The sequence below is a fragment of the Lepisosteus oculatus genome, chromosome 2 (assembly GCF_040954835.1).
Source record: "Lepisosteus oculatus isolate fLepOcu1 chromosome 2, fLepOcu1.hap2, whole genome shotgun sequence".
Lineage (NCBI taxonomy): Eukaryota > Metazoa > Chordata > Actinopteri > Semionotiformes > Lepisosteidae > Lepisosteus > Lepisosteus oculatus.
Genome location: NC_090697.1, coordinates 10,238,714 through 10,265,308, shown reverse-complemented (window position 1 = coordinate 10,265,308; position 26,595 = coordinate 10,238,714). Strand labels below are relative to the sequence as shown.

General features: G+C 36.7%; 1 protein-coding gene across 1 annotated transcript in view; it reads right to left on the bottom strand.

Annotated features, from left to right (window-relative positions):
- Positions 1-26,595, bottom strand: part of xrn2 (5'-3' exoribonuclease 2) — a 52,014-nt gene that overhangs the window by 4,821 nt on the left and 20,598 nt on the right. The window contains exons 18-28 of the mRNA XM_015353553.2: positions 26,026-26,161; positions 21,468-21,575; positions 21,294-21,383; positions 20,976-21,048; positions 17,695-17,778; positions 17,246-17,343; positions 17,085-17,164; positions 16,923-16,979; positions 14,547-14,615; positions 13,215-13,343; positions 7,954-8,066 (exon numbers count right to left, since the gene is read on the bottom strand). Coding sequence (XP_015209039.2) covers positions 7,954-8,066; positions 13,215-13,343; positions 14,547-14,615; positions 16,923-16,979; positions 17,085-17,164; positions 17,246-17,343; positions 17,695-17,778; positions 20,976-21,048; positions 21,294-21,383; positions 21,468-21,575; positions 26,026-26,161 — 1,037 coding nt within the window. The remainder of the gene's footprint in view (positions 1-7,953; positions 8,067-13,214; positions 13,344-14,546; positions 14,616-16,922; positions 16,980-17,084; positions 17,165-17,245; positions 17,344-17,694; positions 17,779-20,975; positions 21,049-21,293; positions 21,384-21,467; positions 21,576-26,025; positions 26,162-26,595) is intronic.

Below are 26,595 nucleotides of genomic sequence, written 5' to 3'. Positions count from 1 at the left end.
AAGAAAAAAAACACTGGATATTATTTTCACTATTTACTGATTTGTAGAAAAAAGACTTGCCATTTTTCAGAGATAACTTTTCACTTCAATGGAAGTAAACATACATTGGTTTGAAGCTGGAATCCGGACATGGGGAAGGTACCATCTAGACATATCATTACACCAATTCTAACACAACAGTAATGGATACATGATTGCTCATGGAAATCAAGGGGTTAACAGTGCTTGATGGTGATACAAGAACATCCTTTAAGTTCTCTACAAAAGTAGTTCAAACTCTCCTGACTGAAAACAGCTGTTTGGTCAGTTGTAGGGATTTACTAAGCAGGGCTACTAGAGTAAAATGCAGATAAATGATCTCTGAGCCAAAGCAGATATCACTTAAGTCACTTATAACCAAACCAAATATAAAATGAGATCACCAATGCAAGAGACACTAAACATCACTGAAGGAACATCTCACTTTACACATCTTATTACTTCAAATGAAGATCTGTCACCTTGTGTAAGTTCTTTGGACAACAGGACCTTTTCACATTAATATAAAGAATGGGATTTTAAATTAATCACAATGGATTTTAAATTAATTAATGATTCGCTACTGTCTACCATCAACAGATGTTGCTAGCAGATAACACAATGAGAGAATATTCTGGGATGACATGCAATATTCCTCATAGGTGGTCTAATTAGGTAAAAAAACACCTATCAGCCGAAATGCATTTTAAGTGAAGTAAGCCTAATAAAATGAAAAAAAAATACTAGTTTACATCATTTAGCTTAATTTGCATCAATAGCTGCTAGCATACATAGTAATAGGATTTTAAAAGTGCAGTATTGCTGGAAGAATATACATGTTCTCCAAGTTAAATGAAGTAAAAAAAACTGCCTAAAGTTTTTAGGGAAAGAAAAAAAAGTGCATTTGGATTTCCCAATGGCATTTAAAATTAATAACAGTGGCATGGTAAAATATTCCTGAAGTATTTTGCATTTTTTTTGTCCCAGGAAACCCTGTTACATCTTCTACAGATAAGGCATTCAGATTGCCTGCCTCTACTGCCTCTATGGGCTCAACAAAGCTTCACTCTCTGAAGCGGCAAACAGACTTCCCAATTTGCTGTTGCCAAGGCAATGACCAGCTGCAAGTCTTTAGATGGTTTGTTTATATGGGCAGGTTTGGTGAGTGTTTCAACTGAGGGGGAAAAAAAGTTGCAGACAATTCTAATCCTGAAAAAAAAAAGGTAAAGAGTGGGCGATAGACAATGTATTCAATTTCTATAATTACACAGAACAGAACAGCCTGCTGTGCTGCATTAACTCAGCCATCCTCAGCTTAATGATAAAAATCTTACACATCTCAATATAAAAAAAATAAAACACTAGGAAAATGCTATTGGTAATGTCATACGTATTCACACAAATTAAGGTAATACTGAAGAAAAACAAAGGATTTATCCTGAGTTGAAGGCAAAAACTGCTTGAATACTTACTGAGATACTGTTTATTTTTTAGTTGAGGCAGATATTCAAGCTTCCTTAAAAAGAAAAGCTTTCCAAGGGTCTATAAAATGTTCTATTTTATATCCAGGATCTCTTCAAAAATGTCCATGTGTTTTTGATAGAAGTACTTTTTAAAGACTTAATTTTAACATTCAACACTACAGCTCAAAAAGTAATTCTAAAATATTGTAATACAATTTAAGTGAAGGAAATCTATACCAACTACTATTTTATCCCCAATTCCTGACAAGACAGATCAAGAGCTTGCCGAGACTGTCCTTGTTCTTCTTTGTCTAAAACATGTTTATTTCCAGACTTATTGGAAGACTCTTTCAAACATGAAAGGAAGTAACTGCAGTTACTTCAGGCATTGTCACACTTGAGTTGCTTGATATATCTTTGCTTCCTATTTGTACCACCTATACTCTTGGTGCACTGACAAAAAAACAAGACTCATTTTTAGCAAATCAACGTTTTGCAGGTTTTCCAGGTCTCTCTAAAGCACTAGCGACTGAAGAGCTGGGACAAGCTGTTAAATTGGACCAATCAAGCCAGTAATGAGCTGATTCAAGTGAAGAGCCCAGCTGGACTGAAACACTCTGCAGACACGCCAGCACTTTGCTTTAAGGAAACCCACGAAACCAGCTCGCCTGGTGCTCTGCGTCTGGATTCGGGAAGCTCTGCGTTAGGCACTGAATACGAGTCAAGCTGTGTAGAGGTTTCACATCATGGATAACCCAAACAGAAAATGGTATGGATGCAAACTAAAACAGATATGGCAGAAAATTGAACGCCTATTTTATTTACATTGCTCTTCTAATTCTGGTCTCCTAACTGTCCCCCAAGCCCATCTACACTCTATGGGTGACGGGGCCTTCTCCTGTTATGCCCCCAAGCTCTGGAAATCTCTCCCCAAGGATATCAGAGAGTCACCTTCTCTAAACTCCTTCAAATCCAGACTCAAATCCTTCTTCTTTAGAAGAGCCTATACTTAACTGGTTCCACTCTTTACCCCTCTGCTCCTACTGTATTGAGTACCACCATCTACTGTCTCCTCTGTGTTTTCTCATCGTGTTTATCTTGTGGATTTTTTGTTTATTTTTAATTGTTGTTGTTGTTGCCATTCTGTAAAGCGCTTTGAGACGCCACCTTTAAAGGCGCTATATAAAATAAAGCTTGTTATTATTTAAGAAATAGAGACAAATTGATATATGCACGAAAGTCTGAATTTTACAGCTTTGCCTATAGAGGAATATGGGCAGTATTGTGTAGGGTCGACAGAAAAAACAGAGGTGGCAAGATAGAGACTTAAGATTCTATTGGGAATGTACAAACAAGACATGCTGAAAAATGACATTACTGTTCAACCCTCCTCCATGAAGCAGTGCTGTAGGGAAGTCTATTTGTGGGTGAACAGTTGGATTTTCAATATAGTATTTATTAACATGCAGCGAGACAAACCCTATTCTCACTGTCAGTAGGTTTTTAGAACAACCCCTTTGCATCAACCTGACTGAAATCCTAGAAGGTGCGCTTGACAGAAGACTGAGGAGAAAAAAAAAGTGCAATAACATTTTGGGACACGATTAAGACTAAAAAAGACAAGAGATGGGCTGATTGTTGCGCGAATGAAAGCTAAAGATTATGTGCAGCTGAGACTACTCACAAGATGGGATATTTTGAAGAGAAATGCATTCAGTCTAATGTCAGTATAAAATCTGTTGCATTTTCCAAGAAGGTTAACAGGTTCAGCACAAAGTCCATGAAATTGTATTTTCTTAGCCATACTGTGCTCTTCCAGTATTATCCAGGTACCAGGTGATACACTAAATAAATACTATAATGAAAGTAATGGCTTTACCCTTTGTAAGTAAACTGTTACATTAGGAGTTAGTAACAGCAGAAAAAAACATGACACACTGAGCCTACGAAATACATTAATAAAACAAATATTCTTCATTATTTTTGCTGACTAAAGATCACTATTGTTATTACAACTGGATCCTTTTCATTTCTAGTATATATTTTTTAAATGCTCTGTGGCACTACTTCCAAATGAATTAAAAATGGTATGATAAAATGATAATTGAGATAAAAGCAGTGAATTAAGTTTTTAAAGTGAAAGATGTAAGTGTTAAAACCATTAACTGAAAATCCCAAGATGTAAGTCAGTGAGAAATACTTATTAGATGAAAAATGCTGTTAATTTCTGTTGTTTAACAAAGACTACAGGTCTTACTACTGTTTGATCTCCATCTTCATCTTTAAAGCCTAAATTATAAAATAATGCCAAGTTTTTTAAAGCAATACCATAATTTAACTGTGCATTTATGGACTTTGAAGCCATTTATTTTACAAACTAGAAAATAGCAGAAAATACACTGCAATTTTAAAATTCTTCATACAGGACCTCTCATGATCAGAAGTGTTACACATGTAACACATGGAACAAGAAAATGAAAAATCACCGTGTGACAAATACCTCATGCACAGAATCTGAATCACATCATCCTGCTGTGCAAGATACCTTTTCAATATGAAAAACATCTTAGAAAAGCACTAACTTAAAAGAGACCCACATTTCAGTAAGACAGTAGAACTCCCTCAACTTTGATACCAGCACATGCATAGACATTTGCTCGTACAGTAGTAAAACTTCCACTTGATACCCAATAAACCACAACCGATTGCTGTGACCTGAACAGAGAGGAGAAAAAAAAATCTAGAAAGTTTGGCTCTAAGTGGTTCAGCAAGCTTGACATTAAATAATCTCTTCAACCAACAACATCCATCCTCAGCTTGTTTGTCCCAGTGAGGGTCGTGGCTCAACCAACACTAGTGTAGTAGCAAATACAATATCCTCAACAAAGGGAAGTCCAAAAGTGAAAGGGGACCACCCACTACTTTCTAATTGTTATCCTTCAGCAACCTGTCTGTAATTCACTTAATCAACAGACATTATGCCCACAAGGGAATTACCATTAGATGGTGGGTATTCTTCTTAATAAACTAACAAACTGCAGTTAACAAAAATCTAAATCAATAGGTCTCTGGTCAACATCACACAATGGACAAAGTGAATTAGATAGAAATCCCTTGTTTCCTTGCCACCCTGATTATCTTTAACAAGCTTAAGTGTTTATTAGACCTAATTAAAACAGCTGGTTGGAGATGCAATCCCATGAGAAGAGGAGAAAGCAAGCATTGATAGCTCCCCACAGGAGGTAGCGAGTCTGTGAAAGGAAAAGTTAACTTTGTTTAAACATTCTCTCCAACGCCACACATCCAATCCAGAAAAGGATTCATTCAAGGAAGCTTTTGAGAAAACAAAGACATGGCACACTGCAGTGCTGCTGTGATGTCTAGCCATGTCGGCAAGCTCCTAACTCCGGGACTTAATTGAAAATCTTTTCACCATGTGTGTACCATACCTTAAACGCAATATTCAGATTATTTATCATTTCATCCCTCCAAATACAGTACTTTCACACAGCAATTGGAGGAACATTGTCAAATCAGCGGTTTCCTGGTTTGGCTTTAAGTTTGAGTTTGAGTCATAACAGGACCAGATAACAGAAAACAAAAATGGTATAGTAGTGTGTTTCTACGTTTTTATTTTAAAATGAAGTGCTAAACTAAAGCAAATAAATGATTTGGGAGCAAAGTACAAATAACTTTTCAGGGTAAAAAAATAGTTACTGAAGAACAGAATCTATTTTTTGCAGGACAAATATGTTTCAACTCATAAAGTTTATATGTTCTATATAACATTCATTAGAAAAATAAATTCATATTGCCAGCATGTTGAGAACTTTTGAAACTGAATTACTCTCCTCACTTTTAAGTAGAATAAAATTGAATGTCCCTATCCAATATTCAAATTAGGAAAACCATTTAATTTGTTTGTATCATACAATACTTAAAGTATTCTTAAAATATTCAAACCTATATCTTCTGATCATCATTTTACATATGAATTAACGTCACTCACAAACTAGGCCCTTTTAGGTTAAGGCTTTGCAGGACTTTCTCTGAGTCCTCAACAATTTATAGCGCCTTCAAATTCATTGTTCAAATTCCTTTCTTACTTCATGAACCTGTCACCTCCCTTAAGAAGTGCAGTACAAAATCTGACAACACACTGCTGCATAGGTTATATTTAACAATCAAAATTTCTTTGAATTCTTCCTTTACAAATCACATTAAAGGCGCATACATAGTGTGAATAAAATGCAGAATACATTTGTGAAATTACTGCATATTACTCAAATATGGCTAGTGCTGCAGCCTGAAATAAGCTGTTATTAACATTACCTAATATACAGTATACATTACACTGGCACAGATATTATACGCAATTATCATGGTCAAAAATGTGACTTAACTAGGAAGTTTCAACTGAGTAAATATCATAGACAAGTAGTACAAAAAGCCAGAGTATGCACACTGCAGAAGTGAGCATACAGAATAATATGTTTTATTACTGTTATTTTGATTTCATGATGTAGCATCATTGTAATGGCCCAAAAAAAGGAAAGCAGAACGTGAATACAAAAAGTATATATGCCACTGGTGAATCAAAAATATACTCTTGGAAGGATCCGCTGAGAAATCAATTTATGTAGAATATGCAGAGATGCAATCTAATTCAGATTGTTCAAAGGTTATTGATCAATCATTATTTTTGATACTACAAAAACACTGACAGAAAACATCTTGATGACAAGTTCCTTTTTGTATGCGACTTCTGTTTGGCACAGATCTTACAAAACAGCAAGAAGTGAGAAAACCGAAGCTCTAGAGCATACGCACATTTAACTTGATGAAGAGGACTCCAGCCTGCAATTATTAAAGCATCGTCACATTCATGACGGTAATCGTACAGAAATACCTTACACATTTTGAAACATTGATCCAGGAAATCTGTATTTTGTGCTATTCACAGGTGATGTAAAAGCTGCAATCTTATCCACACCTTTAGAAATGTCCTATTCCTATAGCTTTTTTAAAATCCAGTTTAGTGTTAATTGCAAATGCACAAACACTCACAAATTAGAGGGAATAAAAGAGATACAGCTTTGTTGTACAAATTGGTCTGAAGTGATCATTCAGATAAGAACCTGTACTTTGTAACAAAAGCCCATTTTATAAGCTATAATGACAACCTATTATAAATGGGGAAAAAAATCTATTAAAGAATGTTATTCTTGCCTTTCTATCAAATGTGCTCCATGTTTAAGCAATAACTGATATTTAACAGCATGTTCATAATATCCCACAAATGTCAATATTTTTAGTTTTAAGTAGTTTTACAAGGTTTCTTTTTGCATTTTATCTTTTAAATTGAGAACTTGCTATTGTTTTAATGTATAATGCCAGCAAGGTTTAGACCAACGATTTGCTACTTGAGACCATTACCATATGTCCGGATCATAAATAGATGGCTAATTCACATTCTTTCTCTCAGTGCCTAAACAAGGAATCTGACATTTGCTTTACAAAGGGGAGACACTACTACGGCACTTTAGTAGGCGAAATTAGGTTGTCAGAATTTACAATGCCAATGAATTTTAATCTGAGTACTGAACTACAGAAAATGGATAAGGTAATTACTGTACTTTTCAGGACTATAAGGCCATAAATTAAAATCTCCAACAACTTCTCAAGTGACAACTCATCTAATCAGTAGGACAATCAAGGCGAAGCCTCAGTGTTTACTGATTGCACTAATCAAAAATCGCTTTTCAAACACAGCTAATTGGCAAGTTTACCCACAGAAATGAAAGGCAGACATACATAAGATACCACTCTGATTTGCAGAAACCAAATATCCCATTTGCATTGAGTGCTACCAGAATGCACTTGACTCCCACAAGTTATCAGCAACCAGACAATTATTCATCAACTGCAAATTGGCACATCAAAGTCAAATCAGAGAATTACTGTTGGAAACACCCATAGCCGAGATTCAGAAAGAAGGTAGCCTTTGATTGACCGTGTTGCCCTTCCAGAATTGTAGACCCTCATTATCAGACTTGGTTCCCTGCACTGAAATCCTCTGTCCAGTTAAGTGTTGAGCTCAGGTAAAGTGTTTCATAAGACTAAATTCACTTTGAATTTTAAGGGTAGAAACCTAAATGCGTATGCCTTTAACAACAATAATATACATATAAATAAACTTTTGACAATGTCTGCTGGTATCTCAAAAACTGAGTGCAGGAATCTATGTGAACATGTTTTAAAATCACACACTAGTGACCAATGTACGTATTCAAATGTACAGAAAAACCATGGAAACCAACATCATACACCTTTTTTATTATAAAAATTAACAAGACTTCCACCTTCCTTCTACCCCATCCTGCTCTTTTATTACTACTGTCACGTTACTGTTCACATATTCGACAGATGGGTGGGAAAACAAGAGAAGAAACGGACTGTTCAGAAGACTTACGTGGTACTGGGAATCGCATTGATGACTGTGCATTCTGTGCCGGGTGGTTATAAGTCCCAGGTGGTGGCGCATTGCTGTAGAAACCAGGCTTTCGATCCCGCGACATGTTGTGGCTGAGAGAAAGAAAAATACATCACAACGTGTTACAGCTTTTACAAGAAAGCACACCGCTTTGCACACATGTACATGTATACAGGCAAAGTGTAAAATCCAGGCAATGCATAAAATTCCTAGGTATTTATACGCTTAATAACTTTTAGCGAAAGTTGTTGGCAATGTATGAAATGTATTATTTCCATATTATATTCGCTACTTTGAAAAGGCATTATGTAAAATACCAAAAGTGATGTAGACAAAGTGTAAGTAAGCAAAATGTGTCATTTTCATATTTGTTGACAAAGTATGAATGAAAAATATGTACGCAATGCTGTCAGTTGTCAAGATATTATGAAATAATTATTTAATGAAGTTGATAAAAATATTAAAATGATTACAAAAGTATTTAAAAATTAAAATGATTACAAAAGTATGTCATAACGTGAAACAAGTTTACTTAGTGCAGTCAGCAGAACTAGAATGGCATTTGGAACTGCAAAGTGCCTTCTTTTTCACACAAAAACATTTAATGGATTGGCCTTTTCTTTTGCACATGCACTTAAATCCTTGTCCAGTCCCTGTAGATGGCGGAGTAGATGCTGATCTGAGTGATATTTCTTCATCCACTGGGACATCTTCTAATCCTATGAATCCTTTCTGACATTCTGTGAACTGTGATCTTGCATACAGTTGTTTTAAAATCCCTTGTCTTGTACCCAGCTGATAAAACCCATCACTTTTCACATCCACGATGACAGGTGAAAACATCGCGAGCATCTCCTTTGCCTCTACCAACCACGGGAACAGGAACTCAGAATGTCGCACCTCTCTGAACTGGCAGGAATTATTTGTCAGATTGCCTTTTCATTTTCGCTGCTTGCTGCACCACATTAACCATGGCATCATCAACCACTAAAAGTGTTTTGTTTGTTCACTCATAGAGGGCACAAAATATGTGAGCTAAATCCTCCTTCCTCCTCATCCTCACTAAAACTATAGCCCCAGATAACAAGCATGATACCCACAGTCTTGACACTGATGACCTCCACTTGTATGTTTGGAGTACTGGGCTCAAGCTGAGCTTGGGTATCAGTTTCGTCCACTCTTTCATCACTAATATTTTTTATCCACTGAGTCACTAATCTTTTCTAATTCTTCATTCTCATGTATTTTTAATTTCTTATGGGAGATTTGATGTGTTAAAACTCACTTTAATTTTGCAGCCAAAAAAGTTTCATTGGGTGACCTCCTTATACCAACAGGGTAGAGGGCATTTTCCTCGTGAATTGCAACTGTGATATTCTATATTCACAACTGTAACAATATTTTTCAAGTTTTACTAGCATGTGTAACAATCATTATAACGATCTAGACAAATGAAGCTTTCAAAGAGGTCTTCGCTGGAGATGCAGAAAATATATCAGAAATCAGTTCAACTCTAAGCGCTGGGATCAACTTGTCCTAGATCACAATTGAAAGATCTGGCGGTCATGATCTTTCTATATTCGTGTCATTCTCCGAAAAGGGAGGCGCTATATTGAAATGCAATCCACTCCACCGGACTGCTCAAAATGCAAACCTGTTGTTTTCATCACATCAAGTAATTAAAACTACATGTGTTGGTTAACTTCTGAGGTCTGCATGTGCGAGACGGTAGAGTTTCCAATGTTGTTCTGTGGTTGCGTTATGAACTACCTGGGTCAACTTAGTGTATAGTACCCCTTTAAAAAATCCTGGTTCTGTTTCACATTTATGATTTTTTTGCATAAGAAATATATAAAAAATGGTCTTGTGATACAGGAATTGCTAATCCTAACTATTTTTAAATAGGTGGCTCGAAAGACGGGTTGAATCTTTAAACGGCCCTCAATTCACATATAAATATAAAAATGACAATAAGAAACCGATTACTTCTTCAGATTTTTAAAAAAGGACACAGCTACAAAATATTGAGACGTGCTAGTTAAAGCCTCTTTCTAAGACCATGCAGATGTTTGCTAATGTTCACCTTTTAAGGCTACATCTGCAACTGTTCTGATTAGGGTATGATATACGCACACAAGTATTAAAAGCAAAATCAACCCCCGTCCCACAATCGGGCAAACAGAGAAACACAATTTCAGAGTTGTTACTGTCGCGCTGATAACAGAGCGCTTGAACTTGGCAGACGGGGTCACTAGAGGTCAAAGTCACCATGTACAGTGGTGTGAAAAAGTGTTTGCCCCCTTCCTGATTTCTTATTTTTTTGCATGTTTGTCACACTGAAATGTTTCAGATCATTAAACAAATTGAAATATTAGACAAAGATAACACAAGTTAACACAAAATGCAGTTTTTAAATGAAGGTTTTTATTATTAAGGGAAAAAAAATCCAAACCTACATGGCCCTGTGTGAAAAAAGTGATTGCCCCCTAAACCTAATAACTGGTTGGGACACCCTTAGAAGCAACAACTGCAATCAAGCGTTTGCGATAACTGGCAATGAGTCTTTTACAGCGCTGTGGAGGAATTCTGGCCCACTCATTTTTGCAGAATTGTTGTAATTCAGCCACATTGGAGGGTTTTTGAGCCTTAACTGCTTTTTTAAGGTCATGCCACAACATCTCAATCAGATTCAGGTCAGGACTTTGACTAGGCCACTCCAAAGTCTTCATTTTGTTTTTCTTAAGCCATTCAGAGGTGGACTTGCTGGTGTGTTTTGGATCATTGTCCTGCTGCAGAACCCAAGTGCGCTTCAGCTTGAGGTCACGAACAGATGGCTGGACATTCTCCTTCAGGATTTTTTGGTAGACAGCAGAATTCATGGTTCCATTTACCACAGCAAGTCTTCCAGGTCCTGAGGCAGCAAAACAGCCCCAGACCATCACACTACCACCACCATATTTTACTGTTGGTATGATGTTCCTTTTCTGAAATGCTGTGTTACTTTTACGCCAGATGTAAAGGGACACACACCTTCCATAAAGTTCAACTTTTGTCTCGTCAGTCCACAGAGTATTTTCCCAAAAGTCTTGGAGATCATCAAGATGTTTTCTGGCAAAACTGAGACGAGCCTTTATGTTGTTTTTGCTCATCAGTGGTTTTCGTCTTGGAACTCTGCCATGCAGGCCATTTTTGCCCAGTCTCTTTCTTATGGTGGAGTCATGAACACTTCCCTTAACTGAGGCAAGTGATGCCTGCAGTTCTTTGGATGTTGTTGTGGGTTTTTTTCTGACCTCTTGGATGAGTCGCCGCTGCGCTCTTGGGGTAATTTTGGTCGGCCGGCCACTCCTGGGAAGGTTCACCACTGTTCCATGTTTTCGCCATTTGTGGATAATGGCTCTCACTGTAGTTCGCTGGAGTCCCAAAGCTTTAGAAATGGTTTTATAACCTTTTCCAGACTGATAAATCTCAATTACTCTGTTTCTCATTTGTTCCTGAATTTCTTTGGATCGCAGCATGATGTCTAGCTTTTGAGGATCTTTTGGTCTACTTCACTTTGTCAGGCAGGTCCTATTTAAGTGATTTCTTGATTGAGAACAGGTGTGGCAGTAATCAGGCCTGGGTGTAGCTAGAGAAATTGAACTCAGCTTTCCAAAGATGTGATAAACCACAGTTGATTTATGTTTTAACAGGGGGGGCAATCACTTTTTCCACACAGACCATGTAGGTTTGTTTTTTTCCCCTTAATAATAAAAACCTTCATTTAAAAACTGCATTTTGTGTTTACTTGTGTTATCTTTGTCTAATATTTCAATTTGTTTAATGATCTGAAACATTTCAGTGTGACAAACATGCAAAAAAATAAGAAATCAGGAAGGGGGCAAACACTTTTTCTCACCACTGTATGGTCACACGATCACCCGAAAAACAAGGCGCTATATCTCAGGAACGAAAGCAGCTGGCAAGTTACTTTCAACGGCACAAACGCAGCACTAACTAATGCAGGGGGCCATTCCTGTGATGCCAGTCCTCAATTTAATTTAGAACAAGTTTTTCTATTTTCATTTGTTATTAAGTTATCACTACAATATACATGTGAAAATTGATGCTTGAATTTTTTACCTTTATACCGTTAAGAGTTTACAGGTTAACCACCTCTGACAGAAAGCACTACATGCACTGTTATCACACAGGCCAAACATAAATTATCTTTAACTTAACCCCAATTATTTCTGATACAACTTAAGGTGGACATGGAGGGGAATTATGTCTATGTGTGAGCCGCACCAAACACATTCTATACTGAAAAGAAGAAAGAAAAGAAATCCGATGAGAACCCTTCTTCAGGTGTGAGTGACTGAGCGGAATTATGAAAATTTGTTTTCTTTTGGCGAGGATATAACCAAACAACGTAATTGTATGAAGGACTCCTGGAGGGCTGTGTACCTTTTTGCTTCAACAACATGTTTTTATGTTTTAATTCCCTAAAATGTGTCCCTGAAAGCAGACAGGATCAGAGACGGGGGTGGACACTTTTTTACTGTCACCCCGGTCCCTGACCTCATCAGTGGGTGAAGCACTTCAGCCACAGCGTTTCACTGGCAGCTCAGGGAAACTAGTAGCAGCTTGGCTCACTGGCCCCCTTGCAAGCATCCAATCATTCCCGGGAGGCAAGCAGGCCACTGGGACAGGATGTTGGGATGATGTAACAAAAAATATAAGTTACCTATATATAATACAAAGTATTATGCTCCATCTAACGCACGTAGATGCACAAATTTCCCTCTAAAGTGTAAAGAGATGGAGAAGGCCATGGGGCCTTGCGCTCTGCTGCACAGGCTTGAGGTGTCCAGTGCAGCACTGACTCCAATTTTCCATAACAGGAGGGGCAGATGGACATCAGGCACCCATACAATCATGCACCAAAAACACAGGGACTGGAAAATCCGCTTGGAAATGACCATCATCACAGACCAGGGCAATACAGTTCCAACAACACAACAAGGCAAGGAACCAAGGCAGAAAACACTTCTACTTCAACAACGAAAGTACCGAAGGTATTAAACACCATTTTCAGATTATATTTGACCTAGATTTGAGATACTGGGAGATGAAGAATTTTGAATTTCTGTATTCAGAAACAAATATAGGGCAAATATCAGAGCAAAGTCTTGCTGTCTGGAGAATGTTAAGAAGAAAGCGTATATTCAGCTGTTCACTTAACCGTTCCGTGAGATCCATACCTTAATGCTCTGAATGCAGACTGATCCAAGTGGGCTGGCCGTCTGTCTGGGTTAAATCCAAGCTGAGGTCTCCAAGGACCGCGGTTGGACTTTTCCCAGTCCCCAGGTTTGAGGACTTTAGCAGGTATTCTTAAAGGACGTGTAAAAAACAGTTGGTCAAGGATCACACTTCATAGAACTGCTATTTGCAAATTTACACAACTATCAGATAAATTAAGAGCAAAATCCATAAAACACCTTCAAGGCAAAATAAAAAAAGGCATTTAAACTTTAAACAGCACTGATGTCATCTTACTGAAGACAACTATCGTCACCGTTCACATTAGTCAGATGATGAAGTCATGTAATATGCGATTTACAATTTAAGATCTTAAAAAATGTTCTGGACAAGAGGAAGCCATCCTGGCCATCTAGCCCGTAAGGTACTTAGTACTTAATTGATCCAAGGATCTTATTGACCAGCTTCTTGAAAGAAACAGGGGTATCAATTTACAAAAACATGGCTGGGTAACTTGCTCCATACTCCCATTACCCTCTGTGTAAAGATGTTCCTCCTGTCCTTAGGTTTTAAATAACCTTCCACGTAATTTCCTTGGGTGCCGTCTGGCTTGTATTACACTGTTCATTCTGAAGAAATTCACTGGGTTGACTTTGTCAGTGCCTTTGAGGATTTTAAACACTTAGATCACTTCTCCCACTTCTCCTTGTAGTCTTCTCTGTTCAAGACTATAACGTTTCTGTTCTTTAGCCTGCTGATTGAGGACATTTCTTAAAACAAGTGGTTCCCTATCATGGTGCTGGTGATTCACACACCTGTTGGTTCTTGTTCCAGACGAGCCCTCAGTTACACCATCAAACCCTTCACTGACCTAATAATAATAAAATTAATTTGAACTGTTTGTTCCCATCTCTGAAACATGCGAGAGCTTTAATTGTTGTATCTTGTAAGAGAAGTAAAATCCCAAACGTATGACTAGAAACAGAGCGCAAATATTCCAATGAAGCTACTTTTTAGATCAATTAAGGCTTCAATTATCTAATTAAGGTGGGATGTAATGAACACCAGAAGGTGTGTGGGTCACAAGGAACAGGATTAGGAACCACTGCTCTAATCCCAGGAATGTGTCTGGTTACCAAAATCGCACATAATAACCTAAAAGAAGTCTTATGACTGTTTTTTCTATTTAAATTCTATGCTTTTAACTGTTGTCTAACTTTTTAATTGCTTCCCGACAAGGAGTTTAATCTGGGTTCTCCATGCAGCTGGCCCCACAGATAGTTTTGACTGCTTTGTAAAATGGTTTACCTAAAATTAAAAAAAAAAATCCTTACTTCGCTCCTGGGAGGACTGTCGCCTTAAACACAAAACCCTCTTTATATTGTGGATCCTTGAATTTAATTCTGTGAAGACAAGATTAATTATTTATAGGAATTTAAGGCAAGAAAGATTTATGAAGAAAACTGGAAAAACTTACAAATAAAAAATGTAAATGGAGGTATATTTTAATCCTCTAAAATAAAATGAAATTAATCAGAATGGTGCAATAAAAAGATTAAAGTTTAAATTTCACAAAGTCCCTCAATATTGCAAATTATAAGTGAAGTTTTTGGTTATATCTTTTGACTAACTAAAGGACAATGTTAAAGGCTAGCCAAATCCATACATCTGCTCTCAAAAAGACTAGACATCAAAAGGTACAGGCAAAAAACTGTCGATCTTGGTGGCTTGAATAGTTGATAGTTGATCTTAACATTGAGAAAAATAAAAGCCTAATGAGGAAAAGACAAGCTTCTGAACGGGTAGTTGGAGTTAAAACTGTGACTGTGGGTTTCAAGTGCAAAAATCCCAGATAGTTTAAAAAAAGGCTACATTTCAGCGTACAGGCCAATTAAACACATGTTTAAAACAACAAATTATCCATCTATGAGGCAACCACTGTACTGACTACTGGTTTCTCACGATTGCCGCTGTTGTCAAAATTTGAGTTTGGATTTTTTCACATTTTTCAAAGATTAATAATTCAGAATAAGAATAATGTAAAGCATAGATGATGAATGAGTAGCAATTTTAAAGATGAGTATTTGACTCATTAGCCAAAAGAATTTAGCCTCAAGACAAAAAATGGAACTTTGCACTGGCATCACAAGTCAAATGAAAGCAAAAAACATTTTACACCATGATTCATGATTCCACTAAGAAGTGAGATACAAATCAGTTGGAAAACACCATTCCTCTTTTCTAAACCTCCACTCAGAACAGGAATTCTGTAAGAATCTGGGGAATCTGGGGATTCTTACAGACAGAACAGCAAATGAACAGTTGAATGAACTAATCTGCAAACTGCAGGGGTAGATAGAGACGTCTCACACATGATGAATCTAGGTCTGTGGTCTTCACAGTTAAAAACAACAGAACAACAGAGCACTTCCAAAATCTGCAGAATATCTCACAAAATGTCAAAGAGAAAGGCTTCTGTCCAAAAATACTGTGAATTCTGAACAAACAGGAGTAAAAAATTTACACAAGATGGACTTGGCAGACCAATTATGCGTCTCTTAAGCCCTTTAGGTGGACATGAATTGACAGCAAACTGTCAGCAGGTAATTAAGCAAAGCAGGGGACTTGACATGGAGATAGAAACTTAAAGCTGAAACCTAGGACCTATCCACTTCTGACATCCTGTGCATACCACAGACCTCAATGGCTTGCCAAATCCAAATACAGGACTTGTGTTAGAGATGTCATCTGATAGACTGTAAGAGACTGGCAAAGACAGACAGAGTACAGTCACAGGTGTCACACTAATTGGCGAGTGCTACTTATAATCTAGATCTTGTTTAAAAAGACTGGGGACTACAAATTTAAGAATCTTTCTGAAACTGTCTGAAAAAACATAATCCCTGGGTGCAGCTCAATAGTTAACAACATACCTGCCACTGACCTACATTGTCAATACCAGATACTACCTGGTTGTTGGCAAGATATGATTCAGAAAAACAATGAATGAATGCAGAGCTATTTAGAGGTAATAACTACTGTCCTCTTAAGGTCTGGCCTTTGTTGTCGCTATTGTTTCCAAAGCTTTAATATATTACAGCAACAGCACAAAGCATATTACGCACACACACAGAAAACAAGTAAATTGCTTACAAAATTATTAAACACAATTAACAAATGTAAAGCAAGACATCTATAGGATTATCACACCATTTTTTTGGCTAAACATTAAAATGCATGCATAACAATCAATTTTAATCAGAGCTAGATGTGTCTGTATTCATTCACTTACAAATAAAAATTCATAAACAAGGCACATAGTTTGGGACAGGTATGCTAGCATTTTAATGGCAATGAAAACTGAAATCTAATCCATCATGCTGTTTTTTTTAAATCCCAAATTCCCCCATTTTGTCTTCCCTATATAACTTGTAAAAATACAAATGCCCAACTCTAATCACCCTGTCAACTACAGAAGGAACATAAAAGAGAAACAAAGAACCTTGATACATAAAGTGACTGTACATTTCAGAGAATCTCCATTTTTCCAGTCTTATTCCAAAGCACAGAAAACAAGTTTAAGATACTGGCCAGCCCTCACTGATAGCACAGAAAGGTCAGAGGGGTCCACAACTTCCTATTGTGTAGAAACCCTGAACAAGTTTTAATGCAACAGTTTCATCTAAAAAAAACAAGCAACGAATCCTTACCCTATTGCACTGTTTTCAACAACATCTCGCAACACTGGAATGGGGGATCGCACTGGCCTAAAATAAGATGAAACAAGACTGTTAGGCCATCCTTTTGGTTTACCTTTTTAAGAAAATTAGCAATGGTGCATTATAAATATTAAGTCATAAGATGGTCCTTACTTATCTGGAAGAACTGGGTCTTCATCCAAAGTGAGAGTTCCAGAGATCCCATGACACAGCTCTGGAGACATCTCCACACTCTAAAAAATTAAACAATTTCAGCATCTACATAATTAGAAAAAAAAAGTACTGTATCATTTTAAACAGATTCCAGTTTTTACCTCTTCTGAATTTGTTTGATATAACTCCTTTAAAAAGTCTGAAAGGGGATGGGACCTTCCCACAAACAGCAGATCACTACCAAGACTGTTCCTCTGAACTGCAAAAAAGAAGTTTGATAAATGGTGACCAAAGCAACACTGAAGGGGCAGTCAAACAGGAAAATGCGTGTATTTCAGCATAAAACGAGTGTCGCCAAGGTCAATGAAGTCTTAGTTCTTATGAATGCTAACTCAGCTGAAGGCCACATTAGATCTCTTTAGTGATATTACTTCTATTAAGTTTATCATTAAAACATTCACCAAGCAAATGCTTCTTCAGTGTAACAATTAATGGCAGCCACCTATTAAAGACGGTTCTTTTGAGATTTAGCTGAACATTAAACAAGCACATTAATGCTGAAAACCTTAATGAAAGCAGGCTCAACATCATGAAGAATCATAATGCTTACTTTCATCAGGAGTGAGGTCAGGGTAGACCTCTTCCAGGGCAGCTCTCAGTCGACGCTCGTCAACAAATGGCAGCAGAGCAACGCCTTTATGCATAAAAGAGTAAGAAATGCGATTTGGAAAATAATATTACAAAATACATAGAAAACTCTGAGACTGCTTTAAAGTTTTTAGTCATATTGGAATTGAGGTACAAACAATTGGGGGAGGGGATCTCTAATAAAACAGTGTAAAGTGAGTAAAGTATAAAGATAAGAAAAATAAGTAACTGACAATGTATACACCAGTACAAGGTAAATCTAGCTTTCCTGGTACACAGCTGTGTCAATAAAATTCATTTCCAGGTAGATTTACAATAATCTCTGTCTCCAAATAACCTTGTAAAATGTATTGTTGGAAGGAAACAGGCACCCCCCAAATTATTTTATTAAACATAGATGGGTACCAGGTACACCTGATCACATGATCTTTGATAGTGAAGATTAATTATAACCTTCACCGGAAACTGTCAGTATGGTATAATCAAATGGATTAACTAGCACACTTGGTCTTTAAGAGACAGAGAGATGAAGGTCGTGAATACATCTAATGCAGTTTTTGGTCTTTAGAAGATGAAGCTTTGGCCCACACTGCACAATCAGTGTGACCAGCTTGCCTTGGCTTGAATCCCTTGTAATGGTAACTGTGAAGGGACCGAGTTCACATGAGGAAAAGCGTCCAGTTGTGGCGACTGATTAAACAGTCGGATCAGTCACTGGCTTGGAGGGTAGCACAGTGTCCCATGGGTGTGAAGGGCTGAGCAGAGTCCGGGATGCATGAAACAGGAAAACCCCTATGAGCACATAAACCCTTCTAGCGTCCTGTGCCTGAAAGGCCTCTATCAGTCAAAGATGTCACCAAGAATATGAACGAGTTTGGACCAGGTTTAGAGTTGAGAGCCTGTTATTAAGAGAAATTTACAAAGTAATGAAAAGACTATGAAATTTCAAGGAGCTTCCAAAAAAGCAGTTGAGTTTCTTCCAAATGTAAAATGACTGCACCCATATGAAGGGAGTCCCTCCCCTTCAGAGCAGACAACGCAACCTGAAATCTAATCTTTATTAAAACTTAGGTTATTAGCTGATGTCATGGAGCTGATGCTCTGGAATATAAGCATGTCATAAACACCCTCAAATGAATAACACACTAGCAGTATTTAAAGTTAGGTATAGCCAGGCTACCAAAGGTTTTGAAGCACAAAAATAAAAGAAACCATCTCCAACATTTTTTTATAAATATTGCATCATTTTTATAACTGAGATCATGTCATAAAAATGTTACAGAGTAGCCTGTAAAGGACACAATTTAGCAAACATGTATAACATGTATAAACCGTTGAACACAAATGAAACACAAAATATAAATTGTCATAGCGGGATTCAATGGTATACAAATTGATTTTGAATCAGTATCTTATATCCAGAGACTACCAATGTTATGATATTAGTTTAAAGCATGGTCAAATGAATGTGAAATATAAGAAAGAAAACAAGATTAAAAATTTACAGCATAAAATATGATGTTTGTGCCCCTGTTTGTCAAAGGTAGTGAAGTGGATATTTTGTCTAATAGCCTGTGCACACTAACAAAAGAATTCTAACAAAAGAATGCACAACAATGGTAATAACGAACAGTCCAGTTAAGTGCCACTGCCCAATGAGAAATGAATGAATATCATTAATCCTGATCTACATCCCAGTGGCTGGACCATTGTATAAGGTACTGATCATATTCATAAATGAATGGCCAAAACTAAAGTGTTCTAGAACAGTCCATTGACTGCTCCATTCCAGGTAAATGAATACATCCACAGCATGTTTGGAAACCTTATACAAGAGGCTGGCTGATGGACCTCCATATCTAGAATACAGAAGAGGCACCATGTGGTATTGAAAGCAAATCAGCTCTTAGTGAAATCTGCCTGGTGACGATGTATAATGTGCTATATAGCCTCTTAGAAACTATCTTTGCAATACCTCAATGTTTTGTATTTAATGGCAATAGCAGAATAGCTAGAAAAAATTGTATTGTGTTTTGGTCCTTTTTAAGAAGGAACAGCACAACTAAAAATAATCTTTATTTCTATAAAAAAGAGCCAGTGTGTAATGAAAAGTTCACAGAATTAAACTTTTTATTAAAAGGCCAACTTGATCCCACACTGCTAGCAACGTCTTAGGTAGAATGTTGTCTAAGTTGGGAAACTGCCATTTAAGCATAAGCTGAGCAGCAGCCTCTCACTCCTGCAAAGTTAAGGAGAGATCCAAAATCTATTCTCTCTCCTGAATACCACGATCTTGTTCAGGTCTGGGCTTCAAAATTGCAAAGATATGAAAAAATGCTACAGGGTATAAAGAAAATATTGTCTTTGATCACACCTCTAAGCATTTGTTTTATTTAGTCTCAGTACAATTAACTGCAGCTGTGCAATGACGGCTGTTGGAAGTCCTGCATCAACCAAGATGGAAACCTTACCAATGCCTTTTAATATAAAGTAAGTGTGTTGTTAAATTTCAGCAGTTGAATTGGAAACACAATATTATGCATGTATACATCTCAGAGTAAGACTCATTTAAATAATGCCAGCCATATTTTTCATGCCAGGTCAATTATAGAATCTTGTGCTGTCATCTCGGTAAGAGATTTTTTTTTTCGTTTATTTCCCCTGAAATTAACTTTATTTGAGCAATCTAGGTATCGGTATAATCAAAATTGTAATAGCTTTAGGTTAGATTTATCTATTGGGGAACCATTAATGTATTTCAGAAATTACTTTTAATAGTTCCCTTTAAAAACCAGGGCTGTAGACCTTTTTAGGGTTTAAGATGACAGGATGCCTAAGACTCATAAATTAAGATATTGTCTGTCACGCTGACAGAATTGCAACATGATGGATCTCTAAAACTTTGCTCTTAAAAGATCATTTGGCGAAATGTCGAGCAGCTTACAAGGAGTTGAAACAGGAGCAGTCTAATATTTCCAGAAAAGAACATTCTCGCACTCATTCTGGGCTTAAGAGGTTGTAATTCTTATTACATTGCTCTGGGTAAGGCAAGTCAAGTATAATGCAACCTTTTTTTTAACATGATTGCTCTTTTACCTGAAAGCAAAGACCACGTAAAGCAGTTAAGTAAAATCAATAAACACACTGGTAAAACAATTAATGAAAAGAAGATTCAGTAAATCAAGGAATACAATCAGAGAATTCGTCCGCAAGAAAAAGGAAAAGCCACAGAGTGATACTAACCTTGCCAAGCAAATTTCTTTCCGTTCAAATCGATTGCAAAGTCATCTGGATAAAAGTCAATGATGGAGGAGTCCTGTCGAAAACAATTACAAAAACGTGAGGCATAACTCAGATGGACACAAATACTGAATTCAAGTTTTAATAGGCTAAAAATGAGGAACAATCAATTCTCAATATAGGACAGAGTGCTTAAAATAAACACCTTGGCAACATTTTATCCAAGGATGCAAACAAACAGTAGATAGAAAATAAACCACCTAACGTCTTTCGTTTGGAGGACCAACAACAAAGACATGTTTGTAAACTTGGTCAGCATACCGGTTCGGTCATGAGTCTCTGCCATGACTGGGGGAGGAAGTTCCCACTGGCTGCAGGAAACACTCCCATCAGCTGCTCCAGTGGCTTAAACTGTCAAACAGAGTAAGAAAGATTCTCGGGTTGAACCACCGTAAGAAAAAGATCAAAGACCATTCCCATTTGATCATAACTTACCGGTTTAGTACCGCTTTCAAATTCAGTGAACATGTCCTTAATGTCTTTGAAGTCTGATGCAAATGGGGCGTAATGAAAGGGAAAATACCACTTCCAGGACGCACAGCCCTTGGGAGGAAAAATACATCAATAAACATCATTTGAGATGACAATATCTTAATTTATTAGTCTTAGGCATCCTGTCATCTTAAACCCTAAAAAGGTCTACAGCCCTGGTTTTTAAAGGGAACTATTAAAAGTAATTTCTGAAATACATTAATGGTTCCCCAATAGATAAATCTAACCTAAAGCTATTACAATTTTGATTATACCGATACCTAGATTGCTCAAATAAAGTTAATTTCAGGGGAAATAAACGGAAAAAAAATCTATTACCGAGATGACAGCACAAGATTCTATAATTGACCTGGCATGAAAAATATGGCTGGCATTATTTAAATGAGTCTTACTCTGAGATGTATACATGCATAATATTGTGTTTCCAATTCAACTGCTGAAATTTAACAACACACTAACTTTATATTAAAAGGCATTGGTAAGGCAAAACAATCGTTTTATGTCCTAATAGTAAATATACATGGCCAGAGCTTCTGCTCAGAAGTCTCTAGTTCTGCATTAACAAATTCCCATTCATGCTAATAGATGAACTTTATTCCCCTGGTAGAGAGAATTTAGCATGCTTTGCTCTCAGAGCACGAAGCTTGTTAATAACGATCAGTCCTACAATCCCCACTATGTCTTGGCTAATCTCATCTTAATGTTAACATCTCTATTATCAACAGATTTAATTCACAGGGAGATTACCACAATATGGCTTCTTGTAGTCCAGATGGACTGCACAATGACTTGTACACAAACATTACTATTCCCTTGGCATAAAAACCCAATATTTAGATGAAGTTATTTTTATGTGCAAACTAAACTGCCATGTGGAATGCATAAATAAGCTATTTCAGATTATATTTAAAACATGTGGCTAGGACACGCTTTAGAGAGGAAAAATAACCAAACTTTTGTTCTGTAAAATACGGCATTAAACATTTTCCCTTAATTAATCATGTGTGAATAGTGTGAAACTTCTCAGAAGAGATGCACAGCAGCAGATGTTCTGGATGTGCTGCATCTGGGAAGAGACGCGTCTATATAAATTTATGACCCTCATGCCAATTCTACTAAGTGGATCCCCCGAGATTGTCTTCAAAACATTAGGTGCCAATACCACGTATAGACAACAAAATAAATACTGCTATTCTAGTTTTAATCAATAAAAGATGGACATCTAAAGGCAGAGGGAACTCATCTTTGAGGTCTTGATGACTATTCTTCATATGCACTCACATGTTCCAAATCAAATCACAATATAATATACAAGACTCGAATAGTAAATGAAAAGGTTAAGTGCCCAAAATTCCTGATGACTAAAATGTATATGTACCAAAATAAGTGAATCATAACTTTTAGAAATTGTTTTAAGCGTATAACTACATGATCCCATCAAGTTAATTTTATAAGGATTTCTGCTTTTTCTATTTTAATAGAAAGACTGAGACAATTGACTCATGCAAGTTAAATAATTTTCAACAATCTACAATTGTAAAATATTAAGCTCTCTAATAATTTTATTAAAGCTCTGTAACCACAAGTATTTTAAAGATATTTACGACAAATGAAAAATTTCTGTGCAGCTGGAAATATCTGAGACTAAGAGTCATAACAGAACTGAGTATCTAAAACATTACCTTACAGCACTGGACAGTTTCGGCTGCCTCATTAAAAAAAAGGCCCTGCTGCCCTCCAATATGTCAAAGACGGACAACAAGGTTAATTATTTGTCTTAGAGGAATATCTCCTGGACAGTAATCTTTTTTTGTCTTGAACAGAGAAGACTAAAAACTATTTTAAATCCTGAATCTTTTTTTCCCAAGCAAGAATACTTGAGATTTAAAGACATAAGCAGAAAAAGCAGACTAAAATTAGGAAGCACTTCGTCACACACAGGGCTGTAAAAGAGTTTGGAGCACAAGTCATGTTGTTGAAGCAGGTTTGCTAACATTCTTCAGAAAACAGCTGGATAAGATCCTTAGATCAATACGCTACTTGTAAGGATGACACGATAACATGGTTTAACAGTTTACTGCAATGTAGATGGAAGCAATTTATAACCATAAACTTTTTTTATACCACGGTTACCAAGGTGACAATGTTCACTGCTCCAATCATTTTGATCCTCTGGCAAACTGAAATTTACAAGCTTCTAAGCCATGCATTATATATGTCATCTTGTTTGAAGGACTGGTGTGCTCTCAAAATAACGCTGTCTATATACTTCTGTCTGGAGAGGTAAATGTAGCTTAAATGCAGATCTCCATCATAAGACAAGTTATCCATTCCATGCTGTAATAGCAAACAGCTATTGTCACAGTAACCGATTTATATATTATCTTACTGAATTTCAAACAAAAAGCATTTTTAATAGCCTCATCTCAAAGCATGCAAGGAGAGAAGATGCCCAGGTTTAGTTATGTTCAGGTATCACAATTCCATCATTTACAATAATCTTTCATTCATTCATTCCAATTAACGCCAGGGGCAGACGATTAAGATTTGGTTCACTGTATGGTACAGCTGAATGTGTCCAGTTCTTCCTTCCATTCGCTATAGTACACCACAACTTTCAGATAAGTGAACAGACAGATGGTTACCAATGGTTACCAAGTTGCACTCTCAACTTAAATAACAAGGGGCTACAAAAGCATTGAAACTAAGCAACTCCTCTCAGTATTCTTTATTCACAGGTTGGTAATTTATCTGAGGGAAATAAGATGTCGGTAATAGCTTATTTGAGGTGCATAAAGTGAGGTCTACAATGCAAATGTATGCTATTAGCGTAAATGAAGGCAATAAAATCTCTCAATATTTCTTTATTTACAGATATGGCGATCCCATGCTGTTGAACCCAGAATATTAGCATCTGTGAACACACCCAACTCAATTTCTTAACTATAAAAATACGTTTTATTTTAATCTATACGGATTGCCTTTAAAATGAGACTTTCAATCAAAACACTCAAACTGATTTAACCAATCAATTATGATTGTAAATTGTTTGTTTTCATCTGCTGTCCAGCTAACTGAAGAGACATTCACTGATGCTCCACTAAGAAAAGAAAACAATGCAACAAATCTAACCTGCCAGATCTCCAGGAGCCTCTGCAGAAATTGAAAATATAACTCCCATTTGTTACAGAATCACAGTAGCCACAGAAATCCATACTATTAGCTGCAGAAACCACACACATGGAACCTGTGAACTGCCAGAACTAAACCTTCAGTCATTTACCTTTTATACTTGCCTATAAATAATGTAACTGTCAAAAAAAAGAGTACCCTGATATCCTTCAAAAAGGCAGCAGGAAACCATTCTGTGCAATGTTGTGCAGAATCACAAAAGCAAATCAACTTGCACAAAAGACCACTTGAAGTCACAGTAACAAAAAAAAGCTACGACTTCAATCAATTCTGGAGAAAATAACTTGACCATATGCATATCTTTACAACTGACTAAAGATTTTTTTTTAATTCTGAATGTTTGCTGAAATAACATCATGTCATTGATTTAAAGGAAAACCCATAGGCTCGGGATGCTAGCCTGGCAAGTATAAGAAAACTAAGAAATGCAAACTTTGAGTATCTGGCGCCGATCTTATTTGAAACACTGCATATACAGCCACTCCCCGGTTACGCATCAGTTCAGTTCTGCAAGTTTTTATGTATCCCGGATCTTATGTGAGACAGAAGTTCATAGCCATTGTGTGAATACATAGAGAATTAAAATTAATAACATTGTGGCAATTTCTCCTAGCATGTCAGCCAGTGAGGAAGGAGGGACAGGACAGCATAACTGCTGGCTCAGCAGGGTTTATTAATTATTAAAGGATAACAGACAGCAGAGGAAAACCTGTTCAATGTCACAGGAGCAGATAAACTACCTCTCCCAACTTCACAACAAGAATTAGTTGACTTTGGATGTTATCATAAATGTGTTCTATTGATATGGGTTAGCTTTGCTTTTCATCTTCTAATTTTATTGTCCTGTGTTTGCAGAAGTATTTTCAAACACTGTTTCATAACACTAAGAAGGAATAGACAAGACACTGAACTGGAAATCAGCTGATGACCCTTTCTCTATATATACCTGATTCACAAAACGTAACCTCTAAAATCAATCATCTATCCCATCATTACGTACAAGTAAAAAATATCACTGCCACCACTAGCATATCTTAATTAAGATACCACATATAACTTAATAGATATTATGGATTAATTTACCATGCTAATAGCAACAAATGGGGACTTCAAAAATGTCCATTAATTAGTTAAAAGTTTCATAAAAATGTCCAAAGTTTAATATTAAGCTTTTTGACATGATTAATATCAGAGCAGTATCACTTGGCTATAAATTATCAACGTCTTAAGTCAAAAGTGGCATTGAAATGAAAGTGTAGAGGCTAGATTCATTAAAGGATTATCACAGAACATAAAAAAAAACACATACCTGGTAGTAATATCTAAGGACCCAGCAAAGACCCTCAACATAAGACTTGACCACTTTGCGCCGAAATTTTTCATCAGTCACATCAACATCGAACTTGTTTTTATAGTAACGTTGTTTCCACCCTTCTTCCCATAACCTATTAAAAGAAAAAAATGGATTTCAAAGACAGAACCAATACTAAAAAATGTTGCATAAATATATAGATATATCTACCATCTTCTAAACAGATGCCCTCATCCAGGCAACTTACAATATAGAAAATTTCTAATAAGTGCAAATGCAACTGTATAGTTGGTAAAAATAAGTTAGTAAAACGCCAATTAGGATAGAAAGAACTGAAAAGTAAACAGAGCCACAAATAGAACTGAAATAGTAGAATAATGGAAACGATGTAAAGGTGGCACAGTTGTGTGACTATTAGTGCTGCTGCCTCTCAGTTCTTGGGTCCTGGGATTTATTCTTCCCCAGTAGGCCTTCTATGTGGATTTGCATGTTCTCCCAGTGCCCACATGAATTTCTATTGGGTACTTCTTCCCACAGTCTAAAGGCAGGCTTGTCTAGGTTCAGTGT